Genomic DNA, 26791 nt, shown 5'->3' with positions numbered 1-26791 from the left:
TAGAGGCCGGGTGCTGCTCTGTGCACAGCCTGAAGCCCCCCGAGGCACTGAGGAGGGGGCATCTTGACTTTGAGTGTGAAAGACCCATGGAAGTTCACCTGACTTCCTCCCTGTCCAACACAGGACATCCCCCAAACACCTCCACCCAGCTCAGCCTGCCCTCAGTGGCTGTGGCACTACCCCTGGAGGAGGGGGAATGAAATACACAGTGCAGTGGAGGAGCCCCTTTCTGCCTTGGTTTAACAAATCGAGAGTAATATGACCAAACCCAATGGGGCCGTTTGACATTAATGCATCAGTAGGTACATAGGGGAGATTTAGAGCAGTCATGGGATCAGAGGAATCATGGACATGACGGTGGTCATTTAGCCCTCTCCTCTGCTAGGAGATAAGTTCAGCTTAACCTGTGTCATTTTGCCCAGCTCTTAACATTTTTTTTCTAAAGATAAAATTTGGTGCCTTTTTTAAGCAATCACTGACTAACACGTCTTTCCTTTGGGATCTGGCCCCAGGGCTACTCTGAGGCTTGGGTTTCACGCAAGGGGATGGTAGAGCAGGAGAAGCTGGGAAGTGTGGGCAAGGAACGGGAACAGACCATGAGACTGGTGTAGCTACAGCCGTGGGAGAAACATTGAGCAGCATCTGTTTTATGCCAGATTTCTATTAGACAGCCTGAGGGTTCAAGGAGCCTGTAGGACATCTGGGTTGACATGGGCCCTTGGCTGCAGGTTGGCTTGCCTGGCACACTGGGGCTGAGGTCCTCCTGTACAGCACTCGTGTATGGGTATCACGTTAGAGCCCTGGGGTGGAGGATTATTCCTGGATATGGATTCATATGCACCCTCAGAATCAGGAACACTATTTAAAATAAAACTCAAACCGAGTCACTTTACCACTCTTAAAACCAAATGTCTCCTGGAAGAGCAGAGAGAAGGGGGGAAAGAAGAAACAATAGACTTTAAACAATGCTACACTGTGTTGCTTCAGTATATGGTTTAAAGCTTGTTGACAATATGGAGTGGGAGAAATATTTATCTAGTTTCAATATCCTTTTTTCCTCTCTCACAGGGAACAAGGAGAGGGTAAGTCTTATATCTGTCTCTAGTTGCTTCCATGCAAGCCTGCAGCATTCTCTGGCCGTGTCAGCTGGTACAGTTAGACAAATCTGAGGTTTATTTTTCTGTGCTTCTGTCTGTCTGACTGTCACCAGATTCTGGTGTTTTTACACTACCTGTAGCAACCTGGCCGTGTTCTTGCTGGGGGCATCCTGTGGGGTTTCAGCCCCACATTGATGCCCTGGTTGCAGGGGACAACTCTAGTTTTTGTAGGGACACTGCCATCTGCTGGCAATTTATTTTGAAGCTTGTGTATATGTAATATTTTCCGTTTTAAAATATAAATCCCCATAATATACACATGCAATATACATAGAAGCTTTTCTTATTCTCAGGGGCCCTCTCTGCTACCCTTTTCCTTCTAATGCGTATATAATCCTGAGTTCCCCTTGCCCAAGAAAAAAAATCAATGCTGTATCACCTTCTTCCCCTTTTTATGACTCCTCTTTTTTATTTTCAAAGTCATTTAATCTGTTACTTTACTTGCTGATTTGCAAGTGGCCTCTCAGAGACCATCTTGCCCGGCATCCCTGTGAGCAAAGGGCTCTGCCGTGGGTAATGTCGTACCGATGTGTCAAGGCTGACGGTTCATTTGTCTGCTTTTTTCCCCCCCTCTCCCATTTCAATGCAGAGGAGTACGAAGAAGAAGGTAACAAAAAAAAGTGGAATGTAATTTATCTTTCTTTGAATCTTGGTCCTGCTTTTCCTTGTCTATACTTCACCCTTCTCTTTTGTGCTTGCTGCTAAAGGTGATCTGAAACACTTGATCGGTAAACCAGTTGGAAACAAAAAAATCATTCAAGTTGAGGCCATGATGTGCAGAGCCTTCACGTTGTGGTGAAATGGAGTATTTGAATGAGCTGTTGGGGATGGTGAAAAAGCTAGAGACTAACCTGCTCATAAACTCAGAACCTTTTAAAGCAGGGACTGGTGCAGAGCCCACACAACATATCATCGGTGAAATCCTGCCATTCTCATTTTGACAATGTCCACAGATTGAGTTTAAATTTTGAAATTGAAAAGAACAGGTTGTCTGGCTCCTGAGGAGAACCCAACAGGGCACTGCTGAGGACAGAAAAGGCAAGGCAGAGAACCAACTGGCAAAGATGAAGTTTTTTAACACACCTTTAGCTGGTAAAATGTGATTTGACAAGCTGTGAGAGACAGAGTGCTGATCTGGAAAGATGGAGCATGAAAACCCCTTCTCACCCAAGTTGTTTCACCTTTTGTAGGCAGCAGGGAGAAGAAGATTTTGGAGATATATCACTATCTTTGCTGGGCACTTTTGACACACTGGCTTAAGTTCAGGCAAGTGTAGCTGCCAGTTGTCATCCTTCATTTTCCCAAGGTGTCTGGAACAGAGAGAAGGGCCAAACTCTTGGACTTTCTCCCAGGATCTGCCCTTAGTGTCTCAGACATCTTCTAAGGGGTCAAGAGCAAAACCCTATACTGGAGGTCGAATATTTGCATGTGGAGGGTATGAGACCAACTGAGAGAGAGAGACTTGCCTCTGTGTAGAACTGTCTCTTTTGGGAATTTATACACAGCTGGGTTTTGTATTTGGTTGGTTTTTTGTTTGTTTGTTTCTGGGGTTTTGTGTGTGTGGTTTTAGTGGTTTCGTTTGTTTTGATTGGTTGGTTGGTTGTTTTTGTCCTGGATTCCTCCAAGTTGCTGCAATGGACAAATTTCCATCAGTGGTGGTGGGAACAGTGACCATGTTAAGGGTAGTTCCTGCCATAAGGTACTGACATTCCTGGCATTGCTTCTGAAGGGATTGAGGGCTCAAAAAAAAAAAAAAAAAAAGAAAGAAAGAAAGAAAGAAAGAAAGAAAATATGGATTGTAGAGCTTCAGTCATCATAATGTCTCTCTAGTCCTGCATGGAGTGGCAGAGCCAGAGCCAGGAAGGTGAAGGTGATATTCATGCTCCATCCTTCGTCTTGTCAAATGTCAAAAGAGCAAGCAAAGGGTGTTGTTCCTACAGACAAGCCTTCCTTAAAGGAAAAGCATTTCTTGCTTTTTTACTTTCTTCCCTAACTGTCTACTTTTTGGTTTCAAGAATTTCATGACTGATATGAAATTAATAGGCAGGTGACTTCCAAGTTTATTTTTGTTTGTTTTTGTTTTTGTTTTTTTTTTTTTAATCTGCATGACTATCTCCTCTGAGGTGTATCTTCTCTATGCTCCTTACTTTTGCTTGACCTTTGTTTTCTCTTCCAAAGTCATCCATTTCATTTCCATATAACTTTTCTCCATCACTTTCTAACTACCTTTTTTTTTCTCCAGGCCTTAGCTCACCTCAATACTAGTTTCTAACAGTTTTCTGTTTTCATTTTGCTGCTTGCTGTTGCTTCTTGTTCCATGACACTTGCCACCTGAAGCTCAGGCAGAAGGTATGTGACATGGCTTTTGATTTCTTTCTCTCCCAGTGTGGAGGAAGAATTTGTGTGCAGAAATCCAGAGCAAATGGTTCACACTCAGTGGCTGAGATTTGGTCTTGAGCCATAGACATCAATGCAATGATGGACATTGATGTCATTTATTGAGCTGGTAGGAAATGTGGCCTTTTTTTTTGTTTAAAAAACCAAACCAAACCATTATATATATATATGTATGTATGTATAAAAAATGTATATAATATACACACACATATATTTTTATATACATATATGTGTATATACATGCATTTATGTATGTGGAAAAAAATATATATGTATTTGTTTTCTTCTACCTTTTTTACTGAACTGCTTGACTTTTTTTTGGCACAGCAGTGTCAAGTCCTCTCCTTTCTCTCCAAAAGCTTAAATTTTTAAAGGGAGGGGGATACCTGCAAAGTTTATACTCCTCTGTTAGAATTTGGGAATGAGTTTGTTTTAAATTTCAAAAATTGATTAATGTTGGTGAATTTTTTTCACCATCTGAGAAAAATATGTAAAGCAAAAGAAATACAGCAGTTTTATTTTTGATTAAAAAATTACCAAAAGCCAGTTTTAGGAAATTTTAGCCAGCTCTAATAAAGAATAAAATATTGGATGCCTTTTTATGTGGTTTTCACTTGCGGTCATATTCCCATATTTCAGTAACATTTATAACCCCATAATGTCCCCATAAAAATGTTATTTTTAATTCTCTTTCACCCTGTAATTCCATCATTGTGTATTCTTGCCCATAATGGCCTGGGAGCTTGGCAAACCTCAAGAATGTTCCAATAACATATTCCTTGTTTTAATTTTCTCCTCCCATTTCCTTTGCTGTGTGACGTTTCCCACCCACAGAAGAGGCTCAGGAAGAAGGTATGTGTGAAGCAGCACTTCAGCCCTGCTCGTTCCTGCAGCAGAGTTTGGTGCTGATGTGCACCTCGATTTTGCAAGGTGGTAGAAGAAAGCAAGAGGCAAGAGAAAGATGCTGTGACAAACTACCTGCAGGCAGAGGGCTTTTCTTGTCCCTTGCACAAGTTTCACTGAGGGTACCCCAAATCCTTGAGTATCTGTGCAGACACCTCTGCTCTGGTTTTTGGGGAGGGAGCAGCAGGGGAAATGTGTATATCATCCTTTCACCTAAGCCACAGCAGTCTCCAAGGCTGATTTTTAGCCCTGGCTGTTTGTAACACGTGCCATGGAATAACTGAGATCTGTCTAGAAAGGTTTCTATCAAGTGTCAACTGGTTTCTCCTATGTGGCCTGGCAGATCATGATCAGATGGATTTTGAAGTCAAAATCCATCTGTGGAAAATACGTGTGTAGCCCTACGGTACATAGCACATATTCTATAATATGTCATATTATATATAGTATATTGTATATATTATAAGTTTATAAACTATAATATATAATATTATATATAATATAAACAATACATCATAATTATATGTACGTAGATGCTGGCAAGTAACCCCGGCTGGCTCCTCACATTGCATACAACATTAGCAAGGGGGGACAGACAGGGCAGAAGAGGGGCTGGAACAGAAACCCACCCTTTGCACTCGAGGGGTTTGGGATGTGGTGCTCCAGGTACAAGGAGCCAAAGGGCGTGTCAGTTCTGCATTTGCAAAGCTTCATGCTTTGGGCGTATTTTAAACAAGGGTAAACCTGTTTATAGTGCCACGAGAGACCCACTCTGAGCAGTTTGCAGAGTTTTTACAGCATCCAAGTTCAGAAGGCTTTACATTTCTTGTATCTATGTGTGCTTTGGTCACCTGTCTCCATTTCATCATCCTCTGTTTCTCTATTTCATCATCCTCTGTTTCTCTATTTCATATCCTCTGTGGGTTTTTTTAGACCCTCTTGCATTCACACATTCTTTAGTCTAACTGTTCTTGTTTTCCATCTCATTGCTTTTGCTTCCTGCCATGTCACACCTGATGAAGCTGCTCCGGCAGGTACGTGCCATTGCCTTCCAAACTGCTCCCCTCCATCTCCTTGTTGGTGGTGGTGGGGATTCAAGGGTGGTGCAAGAGGATCAGGACCCAGTTACTTAGCCTTATTGCTTCCCTTTGATTTCCACCTCACCTCTGTGACAGGTTCTCGCAGAGGCTCACACACAGGAATAGTCTCAGTCCAAGGGGTAACCTGGCCTCTCTGCCCCTCCTGACCTGTGCAGAGCTCACCATAAAGCCAATCTGGGCAATGGCAGGAATTGTTCCTCCAAAACTGGAACTAGAGAGAAATTTCAGCATGTATTATTTGAGCTTACCGTGAGATTTCCCCTCTCTGATATGTCTTTGCCTCTTTCCTTCTCATGAAAGTGAAGTTGTTTCCCAACCACACATGCTGCAAATTCTTTCCCCTCCTGGCCATTAGCACGTCCCTTACTAGGGTAAAACTTTTCCCTCTGAGCAGAGTTTTCAGCCTGTGTAATGTCAGCTTATGTAACACTGTATTTCTCATAATGTTCCTTTCCATCCTGTCCTGTGGCTCTTCCCACCTAAAGAAGCTCATGAGGAAGGTATGTGACATGACTCCTGAATTGCCGTCTTTCAGAGTAAGCTCTGGTTTAGCCAGTAAACCGTAAGATGGTAAAAGAAAACAGGAGTTAAAAATAGGCATATTAATATAGACTAAAACTTGCTACCATTTTGTTTTTTGTACTGTCTTCCTTCATGTTCTGTCTTGACATTGACTGTTGATGCTATGTGGTCATTGTTGCATGAAAAAAAAGCCTGAAAACTTCTGGGAAATGTAAACCTCTTAAAAGGATGAATGTTGAAAAGCCTTCATTCTGAGTTTGGTTGGGTCTCCCTGGGAGACTTTTTTTGGACCATTCGGGGTGGGTCTGGCCTCCAGACGATGTGCAGATGTGCTCATGATTGGCTGACATTCTTACAGTAGCCTTTCCACATATTTTTCTCATCTTAAACCCTGTGGTATAAAGCAAATGGTGATAAATTTGATGTTTTAGCTTTGCAAATGATTAAAGATGGTTTTCTTGTTCATATAATGGAGTTTCTAGACCACTGTCTCATGGTAGTACTTAGAGCCCCCAAAAACCTGCTGGCCTTAGGTTATAAATCCAAGTGTCAGGGTTGTGAAACAGCATGCTGCTCCGGGCTTTATGCAGGACTGCTGGAATGGGCGCATAGGACAAATGTCATCTGATACGGCTGCTTAAATCAGCTTTATGTTTTTAATATCTCAGATCATTTGTACCCTCACTTCCAGTACTGCTTTTCATATCCGTATTCATTTTATTTCCTTGCCACGTATTCTCAGTCTTTCCCTCCCCCTCCATTTTGCACAAGTGAAAAGTTGTTCTGATGTTTCTAACGCTCTCGTGTTCCTTTGCATTTTGCTCTGTGACTCTTCCCACACGCTAAAGCTCATGAGGAAGGTATGTGCCATGACTTGTGAATTCCTCTGTTTCTGTCTGGAGCGGTAACTCGTGCAGGAATTCTGGAGGTGGTTGAAGATGAGACGATGCAAAAATACCCTCTGCTGCTTTGCTCTTGTAGGATAAGCAGTGTGATGAGTAATAAGTACTAACTGCTGTTTGGAAACAATGTCTGAAGCACAGGCTGGGCATTGCTTATGTATTCCCCAGCACCTGATGTCTCTAACCAGGCTATTGGTATGGACACCAGTTGGTACAAGGAGAGTGTTTCCAAACCCGTTTCCTTTGTGCCATACACCGGGGTTAGAGGTGGGACAGCTGTGTCCTGTGGCAATGCTGTGTCCCTCAGTTGGGTGCACCTCTTCCTCCTGTCCTCTCGCCACTGCGCAGAGGCAGAACTCCCTTCTGCAGCAATGTATGGTGATGGGACTTGCACCTGAAGTCATAAGCAACAAGTGGCACCATGTCACACCTAGCTTTCTTTTGGGCTAAGGATGGCACCGAGTGGCATCATTTTGGTTGCAGCATACTTGAGAAAAGGTGTAGTGTTTGCTTTTTCCATAACTGTTGGTATGTTTCTGGGTTAATGTGCATTATGCAAAAATGGGGGTGGCAGGGTTGCATTTTTACTTAATTTTATAAGATGAATTTTAAAGTTCGGTTCTGGTAAGACAATATGTGTGATTAGCAAAATACAAGGTCATGCTTGTTAAAGCATCAACCTGGCAGCCCAAACCTATTTACCTTTCAACTGCCCTTCTGCCTGCCTCTCTCTGCTTGCCCAGCTAGGCTTTCATCAAATGCTTTATCCTGCAGGTTGGAGAGCAGTAACATGCTCATACTTACCTTCCCACATTGGTGTGCAGTCCTACACACCCGTGGTGAAATCCTGGGCACTAAGGAAATCAATGCCAGCTCCTGGGAGCCCACTGATTTCTGCAGTGGCTGGGATTTCTATGCACATGAATAAGAGCAGGTTGTTTATACCCTTCTTTCATATTCAGACCTATGGGTAATGGACTTGCTCTAAATACAATAATGTTTTGTCAACCAAAGGCTACCAGTGGCACTTGATTTATATAACGTTATGAATACATATGTATTAGTCATCTGCATCTTTAATATCCCAACAACCCTTTCCTTCCTCCACGATTTTCTAATTGTCATCTGTTTCTCACTTAATCTTATTAATGATTTTTATCCCTTTAACCCCTCCACCCTGGCTAAGAAAAGTCTAAGGTTTTTTAATAATCCTCTGTTTCTTGCTCTAATTCTCTTATCTTTTTTTTGCATCTCCTTCCCTGCTACTTCCCTTTTAAAGAAGTCCATGAACCAGGTATGTGACTTCTGAATTCCTCTGCGTCAATCTGAAGGGTTATTGTGTTCTGGAAATTCAATTCTGCTTGGCAATTTCACAATTGGGTCATGTGCTGAATTGGGAGAAAATGGAAACTTTTCAAACAACCAACCAAAAAGGAAAAAAAAAAAAAAAGAGAAAGACAAGAAAAAAAGGAGGAACGCCTTGTTTGACAGCTATTGAAAAAATATGTTTTTTATTTAGTTAAAACATTATGTTCCAACTTTTTTTTCCCTCTTTCCTCTATGGAAGATTTCCAAATTTTGAAATGAAAATTCTATTTTAGAAGCTTGTGAAGCATTGCCTTTACGGATAATGTGGGGTATATATAGTGTAATGCAAGAACAAATCTGGAATGAGAGATTGCCACCAGGCAAAAAGTGAAAAAGTTTTGTTCCGGAGATGTTAATATCTCTGCAACCTTTTATAGTTGTGAAACAGTTTCTATTTTTTTTAACCAAAATCTTATCTAAATCTATGTGAGTTCTGAAATATTGAAATTTAATTGAGCTATGATTTCTGTTGGAAAATGATAGCAGTAACTCTAATATTATACTCAGGAATTCAAAGATGGTGGAAGTAAACATAAAAATCAAATATTAATGATAAACTGAAACTTGCAGCTTCCTTACACCTTCCACCAGTCATAATTTCCCCCAATCTGTGATGCATAATAATGAGGATAAAGCTAACTGCTGCATGAAAAATTTAATAACATTTTTTGAAGACAAACATCTCAATGTGTAAGTTGCAATAATAGCCACTGACCGGACTCAGAGTCATCTCACAGTGCTTACGGGAATGTTTTAATGTTTATTACCTGGAAAAACAGAAACTGAACGTGCAGCATCCTCTAAACTGTCCATGAAAATTATTCTGTGCCATTTGGAGTAGCATTATTAAAGCAGTCACATCTCAGCAGCCACTCACCCCAGCTGTTTCACTCTGCTGTCCACAGAGGGAGACCAGCCTCTTAGTTCAGACCAGATCAATGCTTTTGCCAGGGTTGGTGAAAGCTACCTGATTGATTTTTACATGACTTAATACTTCAACATTCATCTGTGCACTGCTTCTTACATCTCTCCTGTTCTTGTCACTTCTTGTTTCACGTCTTTCTCTTCTCCTTTTAACCATATTCATTCTTGTCTGTTAATCTGCACCTAAGATTTTGCTGACTTTGATTTGCACAAGTTAAAGGTCATTGCTTCCATCCCTGCTGCTTTGCCTGGCTCTGTACCTATTCTCCCTGATAGTTATCGAACTGCTACTCATTACTCAGGTGTTGGTCTCTAGCTTTGACAGATGTATGAGCTTGAAATTTGTGAAAAACAGAAGGTATTAACATAGTCTGATAAACAATAAAGCCACACGTACACCCTCCCTAAGTCTTCCTTTCCCTTTATAACATAAAGCACAACAAAACCAAAAGTTTATAAAGACAATGTAAATATAACAAACTTAACAGAAAACTTTTATGTCAGGAGACAATCCTAGATTTTCATATAACTGCATGAGACTGCATTAGTTTCTCTGTTTTTTATGCTGTCTTTACCTACCACATCATCTAAGTCACAGCTTTGGCCTGCACAAATTCAGCGTTGTTGCTGTTTTGGGGTTCTTGCTCTAATTCCTTTATTTTTCCTTGTTGACTCTTCCATGTAACCAAGCGCATGTCTGTGACATCTAAATTCCTATGTATTAATCTGAAGCATTCCTGTACATAGGAATTTGAAGATGTTGAAGAAAACCAGAATCATGAAGAATCAATCCATTCTTAAGATTCCCTAAAATTTATTTTCCCTGTAAGAAAGTATATATATTGTTTGTAACTGAAAAGTCACCTTCTAAGAAGCTTAGAAGAAACTTTTCAGTGCCCCTGAAAACTCTTGGGGCTGTGACTACACCACAGCTGGGACAGAGGGCAGATACCTGAGCTGCAGAAACCTGAGCTGCTTCCACTCTCAGGGAGTGGATTGCAGCAGGATCCTGGCACGCCGGCTCGAGCAGTTTCTAGTCCCTTGCAGCAGAGACCAGCTCTGTGTAGACACAAATATTTCCAGTTCTGCAGAGCTAAGCCCTGAATCTGCCAGCAGGGATTCTTAGATGGTGGAGCTTCAGATGCAGGCATAGAGATGCATCCAAAGCAGCACCTCCTTGCAGTAATTCTCCCATCCTCATGCTAGCACTGATAGTTAAAAGGGCATGTACATAGCTGAAATCTAGGTAACGCTACATGCTTGTAAAACTCTCTTCTTGGGTATGTTTTCTTTCAACTTTAAGGGTCACCAGTGTTACTGTACTTGCCCATGGTTTATATATTTGCATGATTTAAACTGTTGCAATTCATCAACATTCAAATTCCCTTTATCTTTTGTTTCTATGGCATCTCCTCCCTGTCTACTTCATATCCCACTGTAATTACTCTCCTTTTCTACTCTTATTAACAGTCTATCCCTATAACCTGGTCTGCAAATGATATTTCTTGAGCCTAGTCTTACCAAAGTTTGAGGTGATCCCCTCCTGAATAACTTATTTCTAATTCTTTTATCTTCCTTTCCTGTGTTTTTCCCCTGACACTTCCTACTAAATGAAGCCCCCCCTCCAGGTATGTGATTTAACTTCTAAACTCCCCAGTGTCTGTCTGCTGGGATGGTGTGTGTGAATGATGGTGGTGTGAATACAAGGTGACAGGGGATAACAACCCATTAGTTAATGATTGATTGTAAGTTGCATGCCTTTGGGGTGGTTCTATTTTAGTTTAATATTTTTTCTCAGTAAAGCGTAATCAGCACTAAGGAGGAGGAAACTTACCCATTGCACGAAAATTTTACTAAAAACTAGGTGAACACATGTATGCTTGTGAAAGAGTAGCTCAGCAAAAATTGTCCTTGTGGCATGGGTTAGATTCTGCACTGTGATATGAGAATGAATGTTTCTTCCTATAGGGAAGGATTTATTTCAAATCTTGGGGCAGAATTTGGCCCATTGACTGTACACAGAGAATATAAATGCTCTGAGATTTTGTGTTATTTTTATGCCTGCTTTGCAAAATATTCAGTGGTTTGTGTGTATGACTGAAAAGCAAAATCTGCCCTGCAAATTCACATTGCTGATCTATTCTTGTTTTGTCAAATCCCAGAAGAATGACATGTAGGCCTGCACAGACTTTTAATGAACCTTTTCTTCCTATGAAGTAATCCATTTGTAATTCTGTATTGCAAATGGATGCGAAGAACAGCAGTACATTTATATAGACATCAAAGTTTTCCTCAAGGAAGAAAATGGCCTGAGCCATAGATCTAGAAGGGAACTGAGCTCCTTTGGAGGTTAGCTGAACGTTGATGATGAGTTATGGCAGGCATTTCAGCAGGTTTCTGAACCACACTGTATTTATTTCAAATGGCTGAAATACTGCTGCAGTAAAAGGTGAATCCAATAGCGCCTTGAAAGTGATGACTATGTTCATGTGCATATTTCAAATCAAGGTAAACCTTGGTACACTGTGCTGTCAGGTTGTGCTTTATGTCATATTATGCTTAGAAGTGTTTTTTAAGCACTGCACTATTATCACAAATCTGCCTCTTTCGCTTTTCCTGACTTGTGTCTTCTGTTTATATGTTATTTCAAATGTTATTATTTTACCTCAGGTTTACTTCTTAACTTGGTTCTTGGCTCCCCTTTTCCTCTCTGCCCGTCCTCCCCTTTGGCTCAAAAGCTCTTTTGGTGTGTGAAATAACAGGTTTCTCGTTCTCATTCTCTTGCTTTCCATCGCAACTTGTTCCATGACACTTCACACCTGAAGTTCATGAGCCAGGTATGTGACACGACTTCTGGTTTACTCCATCTAGTTGCAACACGAAAGTTCGTATGTGTGTGTCTGAGAGAGAGAGAACAGGAGTCCTGGGCTGGTAGAAGAGAACAAAACAAGAGAAACAAATATTAACCACAATGATTATTTGCAGCCCTCTTCTCCTTTAACCTCCATGCTTACTGCTATTTTAACATTACAGCATCTTTAACTCCTGACAGTCTCTCCAGATACCTTTTCTCTCTCCCTTAATTCACTAATTCCTTTATTTTTTTCCCCCTTCATGCATTCCCTGGTCTCTTTCTCGGGATTCCAAGAGCTTTAAATATCTGTTCTGTTTTTTTTTTCTATTTCCTGTCTTTCCATCACTGCTTGCACCATGACAACAGCAGAGGAAGCTCCTGAGGAAGGTATGTGATGTGCCTACAGACTCAACCTTCTTCTCTTTCAGTGCTGGGGAAACAGTGTTAAAAACACTGACCTCGTTCAAGAGCAAAGAGAGTAGGGGAGGGAAATGATCCTTCTGGATGGATTTGGATGAACATGGAGAAAAGGGCCGTATGTTTGCCAAATCAGGTCACCAAAAAGGTGTTTTTTTCTTCTCGTTCAATCTCCAGAGGGTCTAAGGTTCCCAGCATAGCAGGAAGGGAGTGGGGACAGTTGCTCTCAGAACAGTGCTGGTTGTGAATTGACTGCTGTGCTTCTTCTCTTTTTCTTTTATCCTTCAACCTACAGCTGATGAAGAAGGCGAATACAATGGTGGTAGCTTAGTGTTGTCTTAGGACAACAAAGTCATCTTCCTAACATCTCACTTTCTTTTCTGTGTCTGTTTTTGTTCCTCACTTGAATTTAAACTCAGGAACTGGGCCAAAACATCTCTGCCGCAAAGAATCGCTCACTGTGCATATCCAATCACCCTTGGGGAGTAATTAGTGTATTGAGAAGCTTCTACATCCTCCTCAGGATAGTAGATGATGAAAATCAAACTCCATAAGCTTGCTCTGGAGTTGTCTTTTAGCTGGAACCTGTTGTGTTATAGCTCTCATCAGCAAAACTTCTTCATCCCCCAAAAATTAGGAAAGCATCCCTTAAATCATATGGCATACTTGAAAATGGAGCTGAGCCCTGCACAGACATGCCATCCTCACTCAGCCTGAGCAGATCATGGGCTCCAGGTCTGAATCTACAGAAATTTAAACTTCTGCCCAAGCCACACATTTAAAATTGTGCCAAACATCAAATGTGGATTAATTTATTCAGACGGGTGGGGCAGGCCATGGGCTTAAAATAGTCTGGTTGTAATACTTGGCTGAGTGGGCGCTGGAGTACACATGTGAAAGGACCAAATCTAAATGTTTTGCTCTTGTATGTGGGCAAGATAACTTAGCCCCCCACTTGGCCAGTTTAAATGTATAGAAAGACTGTCACAGAGTTTTAGAGGCCTTTGAAGTCAGTTCTGTTCTGATTGTCCCAGCCCCTAGAACACCTGGCCACCTGCTTTGAAAGACAAAGCCCAACATCACTTGAAAACACCCTGAATTTTCTGTGCTACCTTGTTTTGTTTTGTTTTGTTTTGCTTTTGTAATTTTTTTTTTTTTGTTCATTTGTTTTAATTTTCTTGCTTGCTTTTCAGGCTTTTTTCTGATTTAGGGAAATACCCTGAGGACCTTCCTGAGTCCCTCTTTATCCTTCTTTTTTTCATTCTTTCCTTTTATTTTTAATAGCATATTGATTTTCTTTTTTTCCCAAGGACACAGTGTGAGTTAGATATGCTGCTTCTGAGAAGTGGAATTAAGAGAGGGTGTTTAGGGGTTTCTGAGTGAAATAAAGAACGTTCAGATGGATTCCCAAAGAAGGGGAGCATGTGTGAATACCTCATAGATTGGGAAGAAGAAAGTAGGGTGGTATTTATGGTGGTGTGTCCCCTCCCTCTGCTAGCCTTTTGGAAACCAGAAACTCAGAGATTCTCTAATCACCAGGGCAGTGAACTTGGATTTCCAGTGTCTCTTGCCTTCTTTTGGCAGGGTTGTATGTGGGGATTTTGTCTCAGCCCCATGGTTCATAGTCAGAATGACCAGAATGTCAAAATCCACCATAGGAACAGGAATTTGCTATGGCAATTCCTGCTTGTCAACAATTTTTGGCCCAGTTCCTTGACTCTTGAAAGAAGGGGCATTTCAAAAAAATCCCATCCCTGGGCTGCTTTTGGTGCATACAGTATGGATCAATGCTGGGTCATGTGTTGCAAAGGACAGATTTATTACTGTTTGCTTTTTAATAAAACATCCCCTTTTCTGGTTTTCTGGAGGTACCTTTAGGTATTCTAACTAGAATTCTTATTTCAAGAACAACTAACCTTAATTTTTCTTTTTATTTTTACAATTGTTTGTTGCTTTAATGAAGCTTAAAGTGCTGATTCGGTGGGAGCTGAAACCAGTTTCACAGTTTTTGACAGACAGGTGTTGATCCTGGCAACCAAGGTCAACAAACAAAACCAGTCATTTCCTGTCTGCTTTTCCCCCCCTCTCTTTGAAGTGTTACTGACTGGCAGCTTTAAGCTAAACAGGAATGGTGATGAAAATTCTCTGTGTATGTCAAGAAGGAAGGGAATCCTGTGTAAATAACATCCCTGATAGACTGGTTAATCATGATTACTTTTCCTCTCTCCAGGTAAAAGGCAATTTAACTAACGTGTTAAGAAGCTCACTGGCTATTTGAGAAGCAAAACAATTAAAAATATAACTGGAGAAATACAGAAGCATGCTAATGGTATTTTTCTTCAGGAGCAATTTGTGACTTCCTTTATAGTAGAGTGGCCTAAAATACTTTTCAAATTACTTGCTGTTTATTTTATTAGCTTCGCTCTGGCATCTAGAGGCCTCAACTGAGATATGTAGGCAGAGTTCTTGCAGTAAATGAGAAAAGTCTACCCCCCCAAAAATGTCATTAATGAAATTTATATGGGAAAGGGTTAGAGAAAGGAAAGGTTGATTTCTGATCTCTTTTACGCATCTCTCATGTATTTTCCTTTAATTATCTCAATAATCCATTTCCAACCACTCTCTCAAATTTTTATTATCCAACAATCTCACAACTGATTTCCTCCACTAAATATTTTCCAGTGTAAGATTTTTGCTATTTTTTCCTCTTACAATCACAGAATCGTAGAATATGCTGAGTTGGAAGGGATCCATTAGGATCACTGAGTCCAACTTCTGGCCCTGTTCAGGACACCCCAATGTTTCATTTTATTTTATTCTGGTCTGTTCCATTTGCTATTCAAAATTTCCCCCATCAGTCCCAAAATGCAATTAAGCATTTGAAACAACGTAATATCTTTCTGTAGTATGATATTGATAACAGGCCTCATGTACCCACTCCTGAGGAGGCTGTTTTTACTTTTACTTTACAAATCTGATTAGTTTTTTTTTTTTTTTTTTTTTAAATCAGATTCAATAGGCTGTGAGCTTTTTTTCCTCAGTTCCTCCCACTGAGCCAACACAGGGAGAGTCTTGTACTGCAGAATCCATCAGCATCCCTGAAAGTTCAAATATAGTGTGTGGTTATGAAAGTCAACCTGGGTCTCTGAGAGAATGAGCCAGAAAAAACACATAGGTTTAATTTACTTCTGTTTGTGAGAATAACAGTGCTGAACTTGCTGGCATTACGCTGGAGTTAATAACTAAAGTTTAAAAAGCAGAGCAGGGATGGGAGCTGATCACAAGCACAAATATTAAGCAAGTAACTCATAAGACCAGCACATTTCTGAGAGCCAGGGAAAGGTCACTTGTTGCAAGGGAACAATTCTGACAGCCAGAGAACCCAAGGTGACAGTCTCTGTGATGGGTTAGCCTGCCTATCAGGGCATTATGCCTCTCCTGGAGATGAAAAGATCATTCCCATTGATGCCCATGGGAATTTTGCATGTACCTCAGCAGGAGAGGATGCTTGCTAAGAGAGGATGGCCTTTCCAAGCTGGGTTTGAGGAGCACCACACAGTGCAGAAGAATAAGCATCTTCCCCATGGCACCAAGGTATCTCAGGGACATGTGCCTTAAGCTGTCTTGGAAGCCAATGAACCTGGAGAAAATGTATGTCATAAAGATTTTTCTGTCCTGGCCTCCATGTGAGGGATTTGAACTAAACTGGTAAAGCCTAGTTATCATTGAGATGACTGTGAATTCAGGTTGCCTTTAGCAAAAGAAGTGCTGATTGAAAAAGGCAACATTTTCTTCTATCCTCCAGCCCAGCTATCCTCCTTAGAGCTTTGGTTAGGATGGTTTGAGGAAAATAATTTTGCATTTACACAAAACCATTGCTTTCCAGATGCTATATTTGAGACTTTTATACAGTCTCTTGATTCTTTTCTGCCAAATTCTGTTTCAAGGGTAAAAACAGATTCACTCCTAGCAAAAGGGGTGTGTGAGTGTGTGTATTTCTTTTGGAAGTGCTTGAGATTTAACCAGTTTCTCTGGGATGTTTCCCCTAAGATCATATTTCCCTTCCCTCCTTTTACTTTAGCAGCTGGCGTGATCTCTGTTGTTTTAACTTTCTCCCTCTTTTTCCCTTCCTGTTTTGCTCCATCCTTCCAAATACAGAGGAGAAGCCCAGAATAAAGTAAGTATAAGAGGCAGGGAGTTTCAGAACCCTGGGATCATTTTTCTGGTCTAGCAGAAGCTCTTAGATTGTCTATTAGGCAAATGGCCACTTGAAGCCTTTATCCAGCTCTCCCTCATGCAACATCCATCTGTTCCTGCATGCCTTTCCAGGATGTCTGATTCTTTCAGAGGATGCCTTAGCAGCAGTTACTGGTCTGGATCTTAAGACCAGTTCCTTGTAGAATCAGACAGCTTGTGAACTGTCTGAGATACAGTGTTCTCACAGTACCCCAAAATACAGGCAGCTCAAGAGTAAATCCTCTCTGAGAGGCCACGGCTGGGAAACTACTTGTCCCTCCAGGATTGCTGACAGTAGGAAGGGTGGCAAATGTTGGGCTGGGCTGAGTTAAGCCTAACTAAAGCTTCCTATAAACCCTCTGGCTCTGGGCCCCAGCACCCTCCCTTCCCGCTCTGCTGGCTGCCCAGAGTGGAGTGTGCAGCGCTGTGCAGACCAACATCTTTCCATGTGGTAGGGAATGACCATAGGCTTTGGGAGTGTAGAGGGTTTTTAGGGGTAGCACCTGACCTGCATGGCCTTCCCGGAAGGACAGTGCTCCTTAGTACTATCCTGGAGTAGTTTGCCATTGATTTGCTGTTTCACCCCTCTGTATCTCCACCAACACTCCTCCTTATCAGCATTGTTTCTGAGGGCAGGTCTGGTGAGGTCAGGACATGCTACTTAAAAAGCTGCCTGTTCTTTAAGATGAAAATCCTTCCTTTTTCTTTTATTTTCTTTTTGTTTTGTGTTCAACTCTCTGCAGACTAACTGCTCCAAAAATACCAGAGGGTGAGAAAGTAGATTTTGATGTAAGTATTCCTGAGACTGGTGGTGTTTGTCTGTACCTGATTCATACACATGTGTGCAAACCCACATAACTCTTTCTGTACTGGATACTGCTGAGGATAAAGGCAAGGACCAAAGTATGGTTGCTTTGCCACTTGTTTTCAGTAAAAGGCTGCTCTCTGCTCCCTGAAGCTGTCTGGATGCATTCACTGATAATGTGACTCAGCTAAAATCATGTATTTCTTTTTTTTTCACCTTGAATAGTTGAAGCCAATATAAGAAGGAAAAAGCAAATGCTTTAGGAGATCTCAGATCCCTTGTCCCATCCTTGTAAATGGTTTGAAAGTTGCAGGCCTTCAGCCATTGCTGAGAAAAACTAGCTAAAATTACAATAAAAAAAGAGAGATCCAAATACCTTCCTAGAAAGTTGAAGAAGTTCTGGTGTTGAAAACCTCCACAGAAATATTTGCTTTGCCCAAAATGCAGGAATATTTTCTAAGTAAGATTCATATTCCAAACCAAAGAGGACAAAGCTAAGTATATGCAAAGATAGGTATGTAAGCAAAGCAAGGATAAAATACGGTATAGGGGAATGGGAGATTTGGATTCTTTACCCTTCTGGGCTTCTGACTGTCACCTGGAATGAGTCACTGATTGCACCAACAGCCTTTTAAAATAATCCCATAAATTCCCATGGATATCTACAGACACTTTCTGCTTTTGTTTTTCTGTTTATATGCAGGGTTCTGGGAATGTCCAGGGCATATTCCTGGAGCAATATAGGCTTAATGCATTTTCCTGCTCTTCTAGGACATCCAAAAGAAAAGGCAGAACAAAGATCTGATTGAACTGCAGGCCTTGATTGACAGCCACTTTGAAGCCAGGAGAAAGGAAGAGGAAGAGCTTGTTGCCCTCAAGGAGAGAATTGTGAGTCCTTGAACTGCCATTTCCCTGTACTAGACTGAGAGATCATCTGTAGATGAGAAGCTCAATCCATTAGTCCACTGACAGACCTTGACTGAAAGCTGCACTGCCATATACAGAAGTGACTGCTCAAGTCACCATTTAATGGCCTTTTCCCACATCAGTCCCCTCTCAGCCTCTTTTTTTATATCTGGGAATTGTACATGAGACCCTTTTGCATGTTCTAGCAAGGGCGAAGGTGGCTCACTCTTTATGAAACTAAGCTCTTGGCAGTGGTGTGTAATAGTGGAGGCAGACAAAGCCACAGCGATGATCCAATGCCTCTGCCACTGCTTCTTGCAGGAGAAGCGCAGAGCTGAAAGAGCAGAGCAACAGAGAATCCGGGCTGAGAAGGAGAAGGAGCGTCAGGCAAGGCTTGCGGTAAGTGTCTTTGCTTCTCTCTCCTTGTCCCAACATCAAACTGGAGGAGATCTCTAGAGACAGAAAAAACTGCAGGTTCTGCCTGTCTCAGTCCAAAGATGAAATGACCACCCTCTTAAAACAAGGGCAGGAAACAGGAGTTGCCAATTCTCATCAATATGTTTCTCTGATCACATTCCCTGCGGAGACGCTGGTTGCTGGGGAAGCTGGGAGTATCCTCTAGAATAATCTGCTCTGTGTGTTGCACTCCACAGGAGGAAAAGGCACGGAGAGAGGAAGAAGATGCCAAGAGAAAAGCTGAGGATGATCTGAAGAAGAAGAAGGCTCTGTCCTCCATGGGTGCAAATTACAGCAGTTATCTGGCTAAGGTAAAAATCATGTTATCAATGGATGAAACATAAAAACATTAAATCATGGGGTTGGCTGGAAGAAGGCTTTATTAGAATTGAGAAAACAGCCCAACTTTTCTTCTTTTGGATCCCCAGCAGCTTGTCTTACATGCTCGGTCGCTGAAATGGTTTCATTCAGGCTTAATTTCTGCAGTCTGATGTTAATTAATATTCTGAAAACAGGCTGATCAGAAGAGAGGAAAGAAGCAAACAGCTAGAGAGACAAAGAAGAAGATCCTGGCAGAGAGGCGCAAGCCCTTGAACATTGACCACCTTAATGAAGACAAGCTGAGGTAACAAGCTTATCCTAATTTACTGAATGTAATCCACGCAACTTTGGTCTTACTGGAGTCTTCTCTAGTGACCAAATCAGGAAGAGGAGGGGGTCTTCCCTGAAATTCATCACAGGACATGGCAAAGTTGTGCCCTTCTTTGATGCGGAGAATGGAGGGGAAATGGGGATGTAAGGAAGTGTTGAAATGGATTGATAGCCATCTAGCCATGGTCCTGGCATAGCTCAGTTAGCCTCTCCTGCTAGTTAGGATTGGTCATTTACAGGACTAGCTTTGAGATTAGTTGAACAAGCCTACAGAATGGTATCTGTAACATTCCCAGGGGTGAGTTAGAGCTGCTAAGGTATGAATATGGATCTCTATGAAGGTTGGAGATTTGGAATCTGAGTATTCTGTGCAGAGCAGTCATCAGATGATAGTCTGGACTGCACATGTTGGAGTTTACACATGATTGAAAGATGAAGTTGGCTCACCTCAGCCCTGACACAGATAAGATTGCACAATGGCAGCTGCTCTGCTTATCTGAGTGACCTTCAGAGTCCTGCTTCCTTCTGGTCTGATTCCACTGGACTCTTATCTTTCAGTAAGAGTTAGGGGGAAAATTAGGGGAATTATGCTAATGTGTGACACATGCAAGACTGCAAGTCTAAAAGCTTTGCAGGTGAGAAGGCAGGAAAATGTGGCCTTGAAAATGGTGAGTAGCTTTCAGAGAACAGAAAGGGTTTACAGAAAGATGTGTGAACTGCATTAAATAAACTAAAAAGCCTGGTTACTAGTGATGTGAAAACCATGGAAAATATCTTATGTCATGTTTCTCCCATATTCCTTTTCCCATAAACACACAGGGACAAGGCCAAGGAGCTATGGGACTGGTTATATCAGCTGGAGACTGAAAAATATGACTTTACAGAGCAGATCAAGAGGAAAAAATATGAGGTGAGTTGAGAGACCGTTTTGCTAATGGCACTGGGTCCAAAATGTAAAAATCTTTGTAACTCCTCTGGCAAAAGCCATGTTGTGACATCATTTGGGTCTCCAATGCCCTTTTGCAATATTTAAGCAACAAGATGCTTGGAACTGCATTCCCCTAATATACATACTGGAACTGGATTTCACACTTTAGTTTGAAATTGGATAGATCACTCTCAAGGTTTTCAGTGCCCCATGGAAAGGCAATCCCAATGGAAAACAGTCTCCCTGCCCTCTGCTGAAACACGTTTGATTCATTCTTGTTTATCTATAAGTAGCTGTGGCCTGAAAATTCAGTAACTCTCAATTCATTAATCTCCATTGCAAAGTAATATTTTTACATCCATCCTTGATTTCAAAGTTGAACGTTGTGAGTTTTATTCCATCCCAGACAGAATACCTGTGGGCTGAGCTCTCTGGAGTCACTGAAAACTGTCTCCAGACAGGAGCATCTGACTGAAGTGTCATACGGTAACAGGAAGTGGACATGTTTCCTTCACAAAGTCACTGGATAGGGCTGCACTCACCCATTTCAGGTTTCAGTGGCTGAGAAATCCTACTGGATCTCTCTCTGTCTCGCTCTACTTTTAATTTCCAATCACACAGACACATGCTGACAGGGAGTGAGCAACACCAATGTAACTATCTCAATCTCTCTTAGATTTTAACAATGCGTTGCAGGCTGCAGGAGCTTTCCAAGTTGTAAGTACAATGAACTTGCCTGTGTAACAGCAGCAGCAAAGGCTACCAAATGCATGAGCCTGCCGCATGGTCAGAGGCCAGGTGCCAGATGGGAACTGGCACTTGGCTCCAAGTGCAGAGAGAAAAGAGAAAACTGGATCTGGTGTCTCTCCATTCACTTCCTTTTTCTCTCCCTTTCCATTTTTTGAAAAGATATAAAGTGGTAATTTAGAAGAGTCAAGAGTCCAACAGGGATGTGGCTGAAGAAGTGAGCATGGAACCCAATGCACCTCTAAAATAATTCCCTATCCAAACCTCTGGTATTGTGTGCGTGGGGTGTCACCCTGATGCACCTGGGATACACGCAAAAAAGCTTAGGGATACATATGTAATAGCTTGGACTTCACAAAAAGGAATAGTATAGGGTTTAGAAAGCCTCTTTACCTTGTGGCACATGGTTATCCAGTTCCAAAGTATTGGAGAGGGCTAGCTTAAGGATAACAGGTCAAGTAGGTGTGGAAAAACAGGAAATAAGGCAGTGCCAGGGGATGGGTACATGATCTGGTAATGAAACCTCTGCATAAACAAAGAGAGGGGTGCCCACTGATGAAAAGCAAGTAACAAAAAATAAAAAGAATGAGGAAAGCAGAAGGAAAATGCACAGCTAAGATGGGAGAAGAAAGTTGAAAGAACAAAGGGAAGATGATAGCAAGAAAAAATTGAGGAGAAAGGTAAGTGAAAATAGCAAAGAGAATGAAGGAAACACAAGCAAGGATGCAAAAGGGAGAGACAAAGGAAGGAACTGGGACACACAGAAATGGAGCCATTCTTTAGTGTCTGTTGCTCTTTGGTGCTTCATTGGAGAGTGAGTGTTATAGTCACAATCACAAGGTTATCGCTGAAGGTAAGTCTTGAGTCTTTTGAGTCAAACTGAAGACAACTGGTTCTCCTCCACACTCAGGAAAAATACCTGGTTGCAAAAAACAATTTAAACTGCTGAGGCAGATAATAAAACTTCCACGAGTAAGTACAAAAGCAGGTGATCTGTTGATCTGTCCTTCCTTGTGTTCTTGGTAATGTTTCAGTCTCTTATTTTTTTCTGTTTGCCATGGAAAGACATGAGCCAGGAAATACCAGCTGTTGGGACAACCTGAATGTATGACTTTTCTTTTTCTTCTTTTGCATGCGGGGAATGTCAAACGCGACTTTAAATATTAAAATTTTGGGTCACCAGTTCTTGGACCTGCAGAGTCAGTGCAGAACTTAAAATTGCACCAAAAGCAGATGCAAAGTGTACATCTTGGCAAAGGCATTTTTCCAATTCAGGAAAAAGTAGAACCCTGACTCAGTTCCAAATGAGAGGGTGAAGGGGCAAAAGAGGGCTCTCTATCACACCCTAGTCTTTTTGTGGGCTTTTCCAGTACCTGAGCTGGAAGAGTCCCAGGATTTCAGTAGCAAGTCTAGGCCTACAAACCAGGACTGAGATGCTAAGTCAGGCCATAAGGTGCTCATCCTGTGCAAGGTAGGTGTTTGGTTTCCCATGCATAAAGTTGAAATATGCAGTTTACTCATGGCTAAACGAAGAGATGCTTCATCTGGTATGACAGACACTCTGAAGGCTTGCAGTCATCAAAAGAGCTTGGGAAGGTCTTCACAGCCCCCACTTCAACCCTCTCCTCTCTTGTTCCTGAGACTCCCCTTGAATATTTTCTTCTTCAGCCCCTTTAAAAGTCATCTTCTCTTATTAGATGAGTGGCTGGGAAGGTGGTGACTGCTGCAAGCTCTGAGCCTCCTGCTCTGCCAGCCCAGCAAAGATACTCCAGCAGAATGTGACACCCATCTTCCATTCTTGAGGTCCCCATCCAAAGACTATGGAAACTCTTTGAGCTTACACACTTCCTAATATGTAGGATTAAGGGAAAAGTGAGGAGGTGAGGTCACCACATGCAGATGATGGAGGCATCCATTTCCAGCTGGGCAGAACTCATTCTGGTTCACTCGCTTACAGTTTGATATGTGAGTTCATAGGAGATTAATTTGAATATGTAAAACTCTTCTAGTAAGGGTTATAAAATTCTAGCTCCTCTTTCCCTTGATGTGTGAAGCTGGTTTGCAGATTTATTGCCAAGAAGAAACATTTCTCTCCTTCAACTGTGGGTGAGCTTTTATTTCAAAGGAAGTATTTATTCCTACCATAGGCACCTGTTTCCAGCACTTCAGCAGGTAAAACTCCCCTCTCCTTGAGGGAAAAATGTTTCTTGATCTCTAAAAACGCTGGTCATATATGTTGTTTGCAGATTGTCACCCTCAGGAACCGGATTGATCAGGCCCAGAAGCAGTAAGTACTTATATCCCCTTCCTAGCTCCTGGACTGGGGATATCTTCTCAGTGTTCAAATTAGTCACTTCAGCCTCAACACCGTCATTTTCTTGTTGCAATGGAATGAGGCTAGAGATGGAAGGGCGACTCCCATCCTGCCTCACATTGAGAAAATGAAGGGGAAACTGAAGTGAATGTAACACCTAACAAGAAAGAAACCCCCATGTTTCTTCACACCCTGACTTCAAAATTGTCATCTGCTTATTGTTAAGTTTTTCAAACACCTGACCGAGGTGCTTTGAATACTTGAGGGAATACAACCCTTGTTTACAAAGGGTAAACAAGTGGTTGCTAAGATTACAAGGAATGGTGTGTAACAAGACTAACATCATGGGATTACTGTAGTGAGTTCTTTTCACTCATCATCTCTCTCCCACTTTCCTTCACTACAGACTATTTCACTAGACTTTTTTGAACTTTATATCTTTAACTATTCTAGGTATTTTTAATGAACTTATGAGAGACCAGGTGTAGACAAAGCCTGGGGGCTAGGACATAGAAAACTGACAGCCACATAGAAGTAACTGCAGGGAAGCAAAAGAGGAGAGCTCTCCAGTGGTGGGATTTGATCTTCTCTGTGCTTCTGTATCTTAGCAAAGTCATGCCAGGAATGAAGCAGCGGTCTTTGGTGACATCTTTGAATGATAGGAGTGACCAGACACTACCTTCCCACTTCCCCAAGGCACCCTGCTTTAACAGATAAATGGAACACTGGGGGCTTGGTTGTCTGTGGATGCCAAATGTAACGCTTGACCTTCACGTGGTATTTTCTGTACAGAGCTGTAGGCTGATAAATCTCAGCAGAATGTGCAGCTGCAGAAGGATGCCCTGGTTTGGCTGGACATTGCTGCTCTTGAGAGGCACTACCACACCACCCACAACAGGCTACTGCATGCCTGCTCCCCCAAAGGACATGATACTCTCTCAGGACATCATTTGAAAAGGTTGCACTGAGAAGTCCACAGCTCATGAGATTTCTGTGTGCTTAAATTTCTATCCAGCCTAGACACCATCATTCCAAAGCATTGCCTGCTAATGTGTTATACAAGGATTAAGTGAGTCTTTTGCTTCAGACGTTATTAAGGCTCCTTAACCACAGTCTAAAGGTTAGGCATAACATCAAACATCACAGGTGCTTGTGGAGATAAAAGGACTCTGCCTTTGTTTGAGGAGTTATGCAGCTACTATACTGGGTTTTGAACCTTCAGAAAGGCCGGCAAAAGGGACATTGAGATTAATTTAACATAAGCAGAAAAAGCATGCTCTCTCTCACATTAAAGGTAAATTTTTTCAACTAGACCAAGCCTATCTTGGTCAAAAGGTAAAGTATACACATGTGTATGTCTCTGTCACTGTGCTACATCCTTCCATAAATATGGCTGGTGCTCTTGAACCAATCCATGGGGCAGCACAACAAAAATCTCCCCAGATGTGACATCCCCATGTTTCTCTGCTCCTGGAGTAACCAGTGGTTCTGAAGAAGGCCTCCCTGTTGGTAGCAAGGCCCCACCGCCTTGTGCTTGGCCCCCAACCCCATGCTCTTCTGTGTCAAAGAGCTGCCCCCAGTTTGCATGTGCTTTGGTTCAAGAAGCAGCCTCATCAGTGTGTGTGTAAGATGAAAAGGTTTGGGGGTGTGCCAAGCCCCATAAACCACGGTGCTGCTAATGGGAACTAGTGCGGAATCTAACTCAACTAACTTCACACCTAGCCCCATGCTGACTCCAGGTGTGTCTGCTTCTCAGTCAGAAGGTAAGTGGCTTGCATGTAGGATTGCCCTTCTGTGTGCAAGAAGATACTCTTGGAGAGGGTTTGCCTCAGGTGCTTTGAGTGGGGAGTTTAACTGGACTGCTCCCACACACCATGAGCAAGACAGGGATACTGATTTGAGAGGAGGCCTAAAAAGTTGGCTGGATTTCTTTGGAGGCTCTTGCTTTTATGATATAAGTGAGAAGCCGCTCTGCCTTTGCTAAAACAGAGCAGTTCTTAGTTGTATTTAAATTAGTGCTCAGCTTTTTGCCTCTACTACTAGATGATTAGAGCATCTGGGGAATTTGATCAGAGCTTTTTGATACTGAGGAAATTTTTCCAAAAAGAGCTCTAAATCCTAAAATCCAGATCATAGCAGATTTGCATTCAGAAAAACATCAAGTCTGTGGTTGGACAGGCCTGTCATTTAGTTTGGAGACCACCTGGATTTCTGCCCTGATAATGCAGGAAATCTGGAAGGGTCCACCTCTTTCAGGCATGCACATCCTGGTCTTTCACTTAGATCCCCAGGGGGAATCTCTTTCCGCAGTATTTACAATATTTTTCTTAGGATGTGGTCTGTGACGGGCGTGCCCAACCTGCTAGAAGTGAAAGCAGCTCAAACCTAATCTAATAGTCAGAAATGCAGAGTGGCCACAGAGCCCCACCACTTCCATCATACTGACATGTTTTTCTTTCTTTTTGTATTGTAGCAGCAAGAAGGCAGGAGCCAAGGGCAAGGTTGGCGGGCGCTGGAAGTAAAGAACCAGGCAGGATGGCCTTTAGTGGTGTGCTGAAACCTTGCTGGTCTCCTCTTTCTTCCTTCACCGATCACTTGTGTTCTCACGCCTCAATGATAACAAAAATCGCATCAGCCTGGATTGGCTATTGCTGCTGCTTTTCTTCTCTTTCTTCCTGGAGGGGTCTGGTGGCTTCCTCAAGGGGAAGCAGGTTCCCTGTGGAACTGAGATGACTCCTTGCTGGCATTTTCAATTCCTGCTGAACATGTCCCTTTATCCTCCTGATACCAGCCCTATGCTCTCCTGTAGATTGCTGTGTACAAATCTCTGGATTTTGTAAATAAAGCACAACCAGTACCTACTCCAATGACAGCCCTCTGGAGTGGTGTGTCATATTTTATCTACCACCATCCCATTTTGCAAGGATTTTGGAGTTGGTCCAAATCCTTATTTGATATCATTTGTTCTGGCTCTATAACTGAGAATGAGGCTCAGTATCTTCAACAGAGACCCAGGACTAGGGGCCTGTTTTACAGCCATCATACAGGCAGATACCAAAACCCGACTCTTCTGGGCGAGCTCATGATCTGGGTGCCAAATGTTGTTGAAATTGACTTGAAAGTTTGAGTGATGAAGTGAATTAGAGAATTGGGAATAAAGGGCAAAATGTCTAGAAGTGATAGTTTTCAGCACATACCTCTCCA

General features: G+C 42.1%; 1 protein-coding gene and 1 long non-coding RNA gene across 3 annotated transcripts in view; one reads left to right on the top strand and one right to left on the bottom strand.

Moving 5' to 3' along the window:
* The window catches only part of LOC135415624 (uncharacterized), a 347770-nt gene that overhangs the window by 97036 nt on the left and 223943 nt on the right, over positions 1-26791 (bottom strand). The gene's annotated exons all lie outside the window — the stretch shown is intronic.
* On the top strand, positions 1659-26459 carry TNNT3 (troponin T3, fast skeletal type). Of its 2 annotated transcripts, none has more exons than XM_064657559.1 (15): positions 1659-1764; positions 4389-4406; positions 5447-5491; positions 6043-6057; positions 8261-8275; positions 12494-12514; positions 16703-16721; positions 17524-17569; positions 18357-18473; positions 18813-18890; positions 19145-19258; positions 19463-19572; positions 20418-20508; positions 23520-23560; positions 26061-26459. In XM_064657559.1, the coding sequence occupies exons 1-15, from the start codon at positions 1674-1676 to the stop codon at positions 26107-26109; spliced, it is 870 nt and encodes a 289-aa protein (XP_064513629.1). In that variant the 5' UTR covers positions 1659-1673; the 3' UTR covers positions 26110-26459. The 2 variants fall into 2 exon arrangements, with proteins under 2 accessions (XP_064513629.1, XP_064513630.1); XM_064657560.1 differs by lacking the exon at positions 23520-23560 and adding an exon at positions 21203-21243.

This window comes from Pseudopipra pipra, chromosome 6, assembly GCF_036250125.1.
Source record: "Pseudopipra pipra isolate bDixPip1 chromosome 6, bDixPip1.hap1, whole genome shotgun sequence".
Classification (NCBI taxonomy): Eukaryota; Metazoa; Chordata; class Aves; order Passeriformes; family Pipridae; genus Pseudopipra; species Pseudopipra pipra.
The sequence above is the reverse complement of the archived record's forward strand: the minus strand, read 5'-3'. Positions and strand labels throughout refer to the sequence as shown.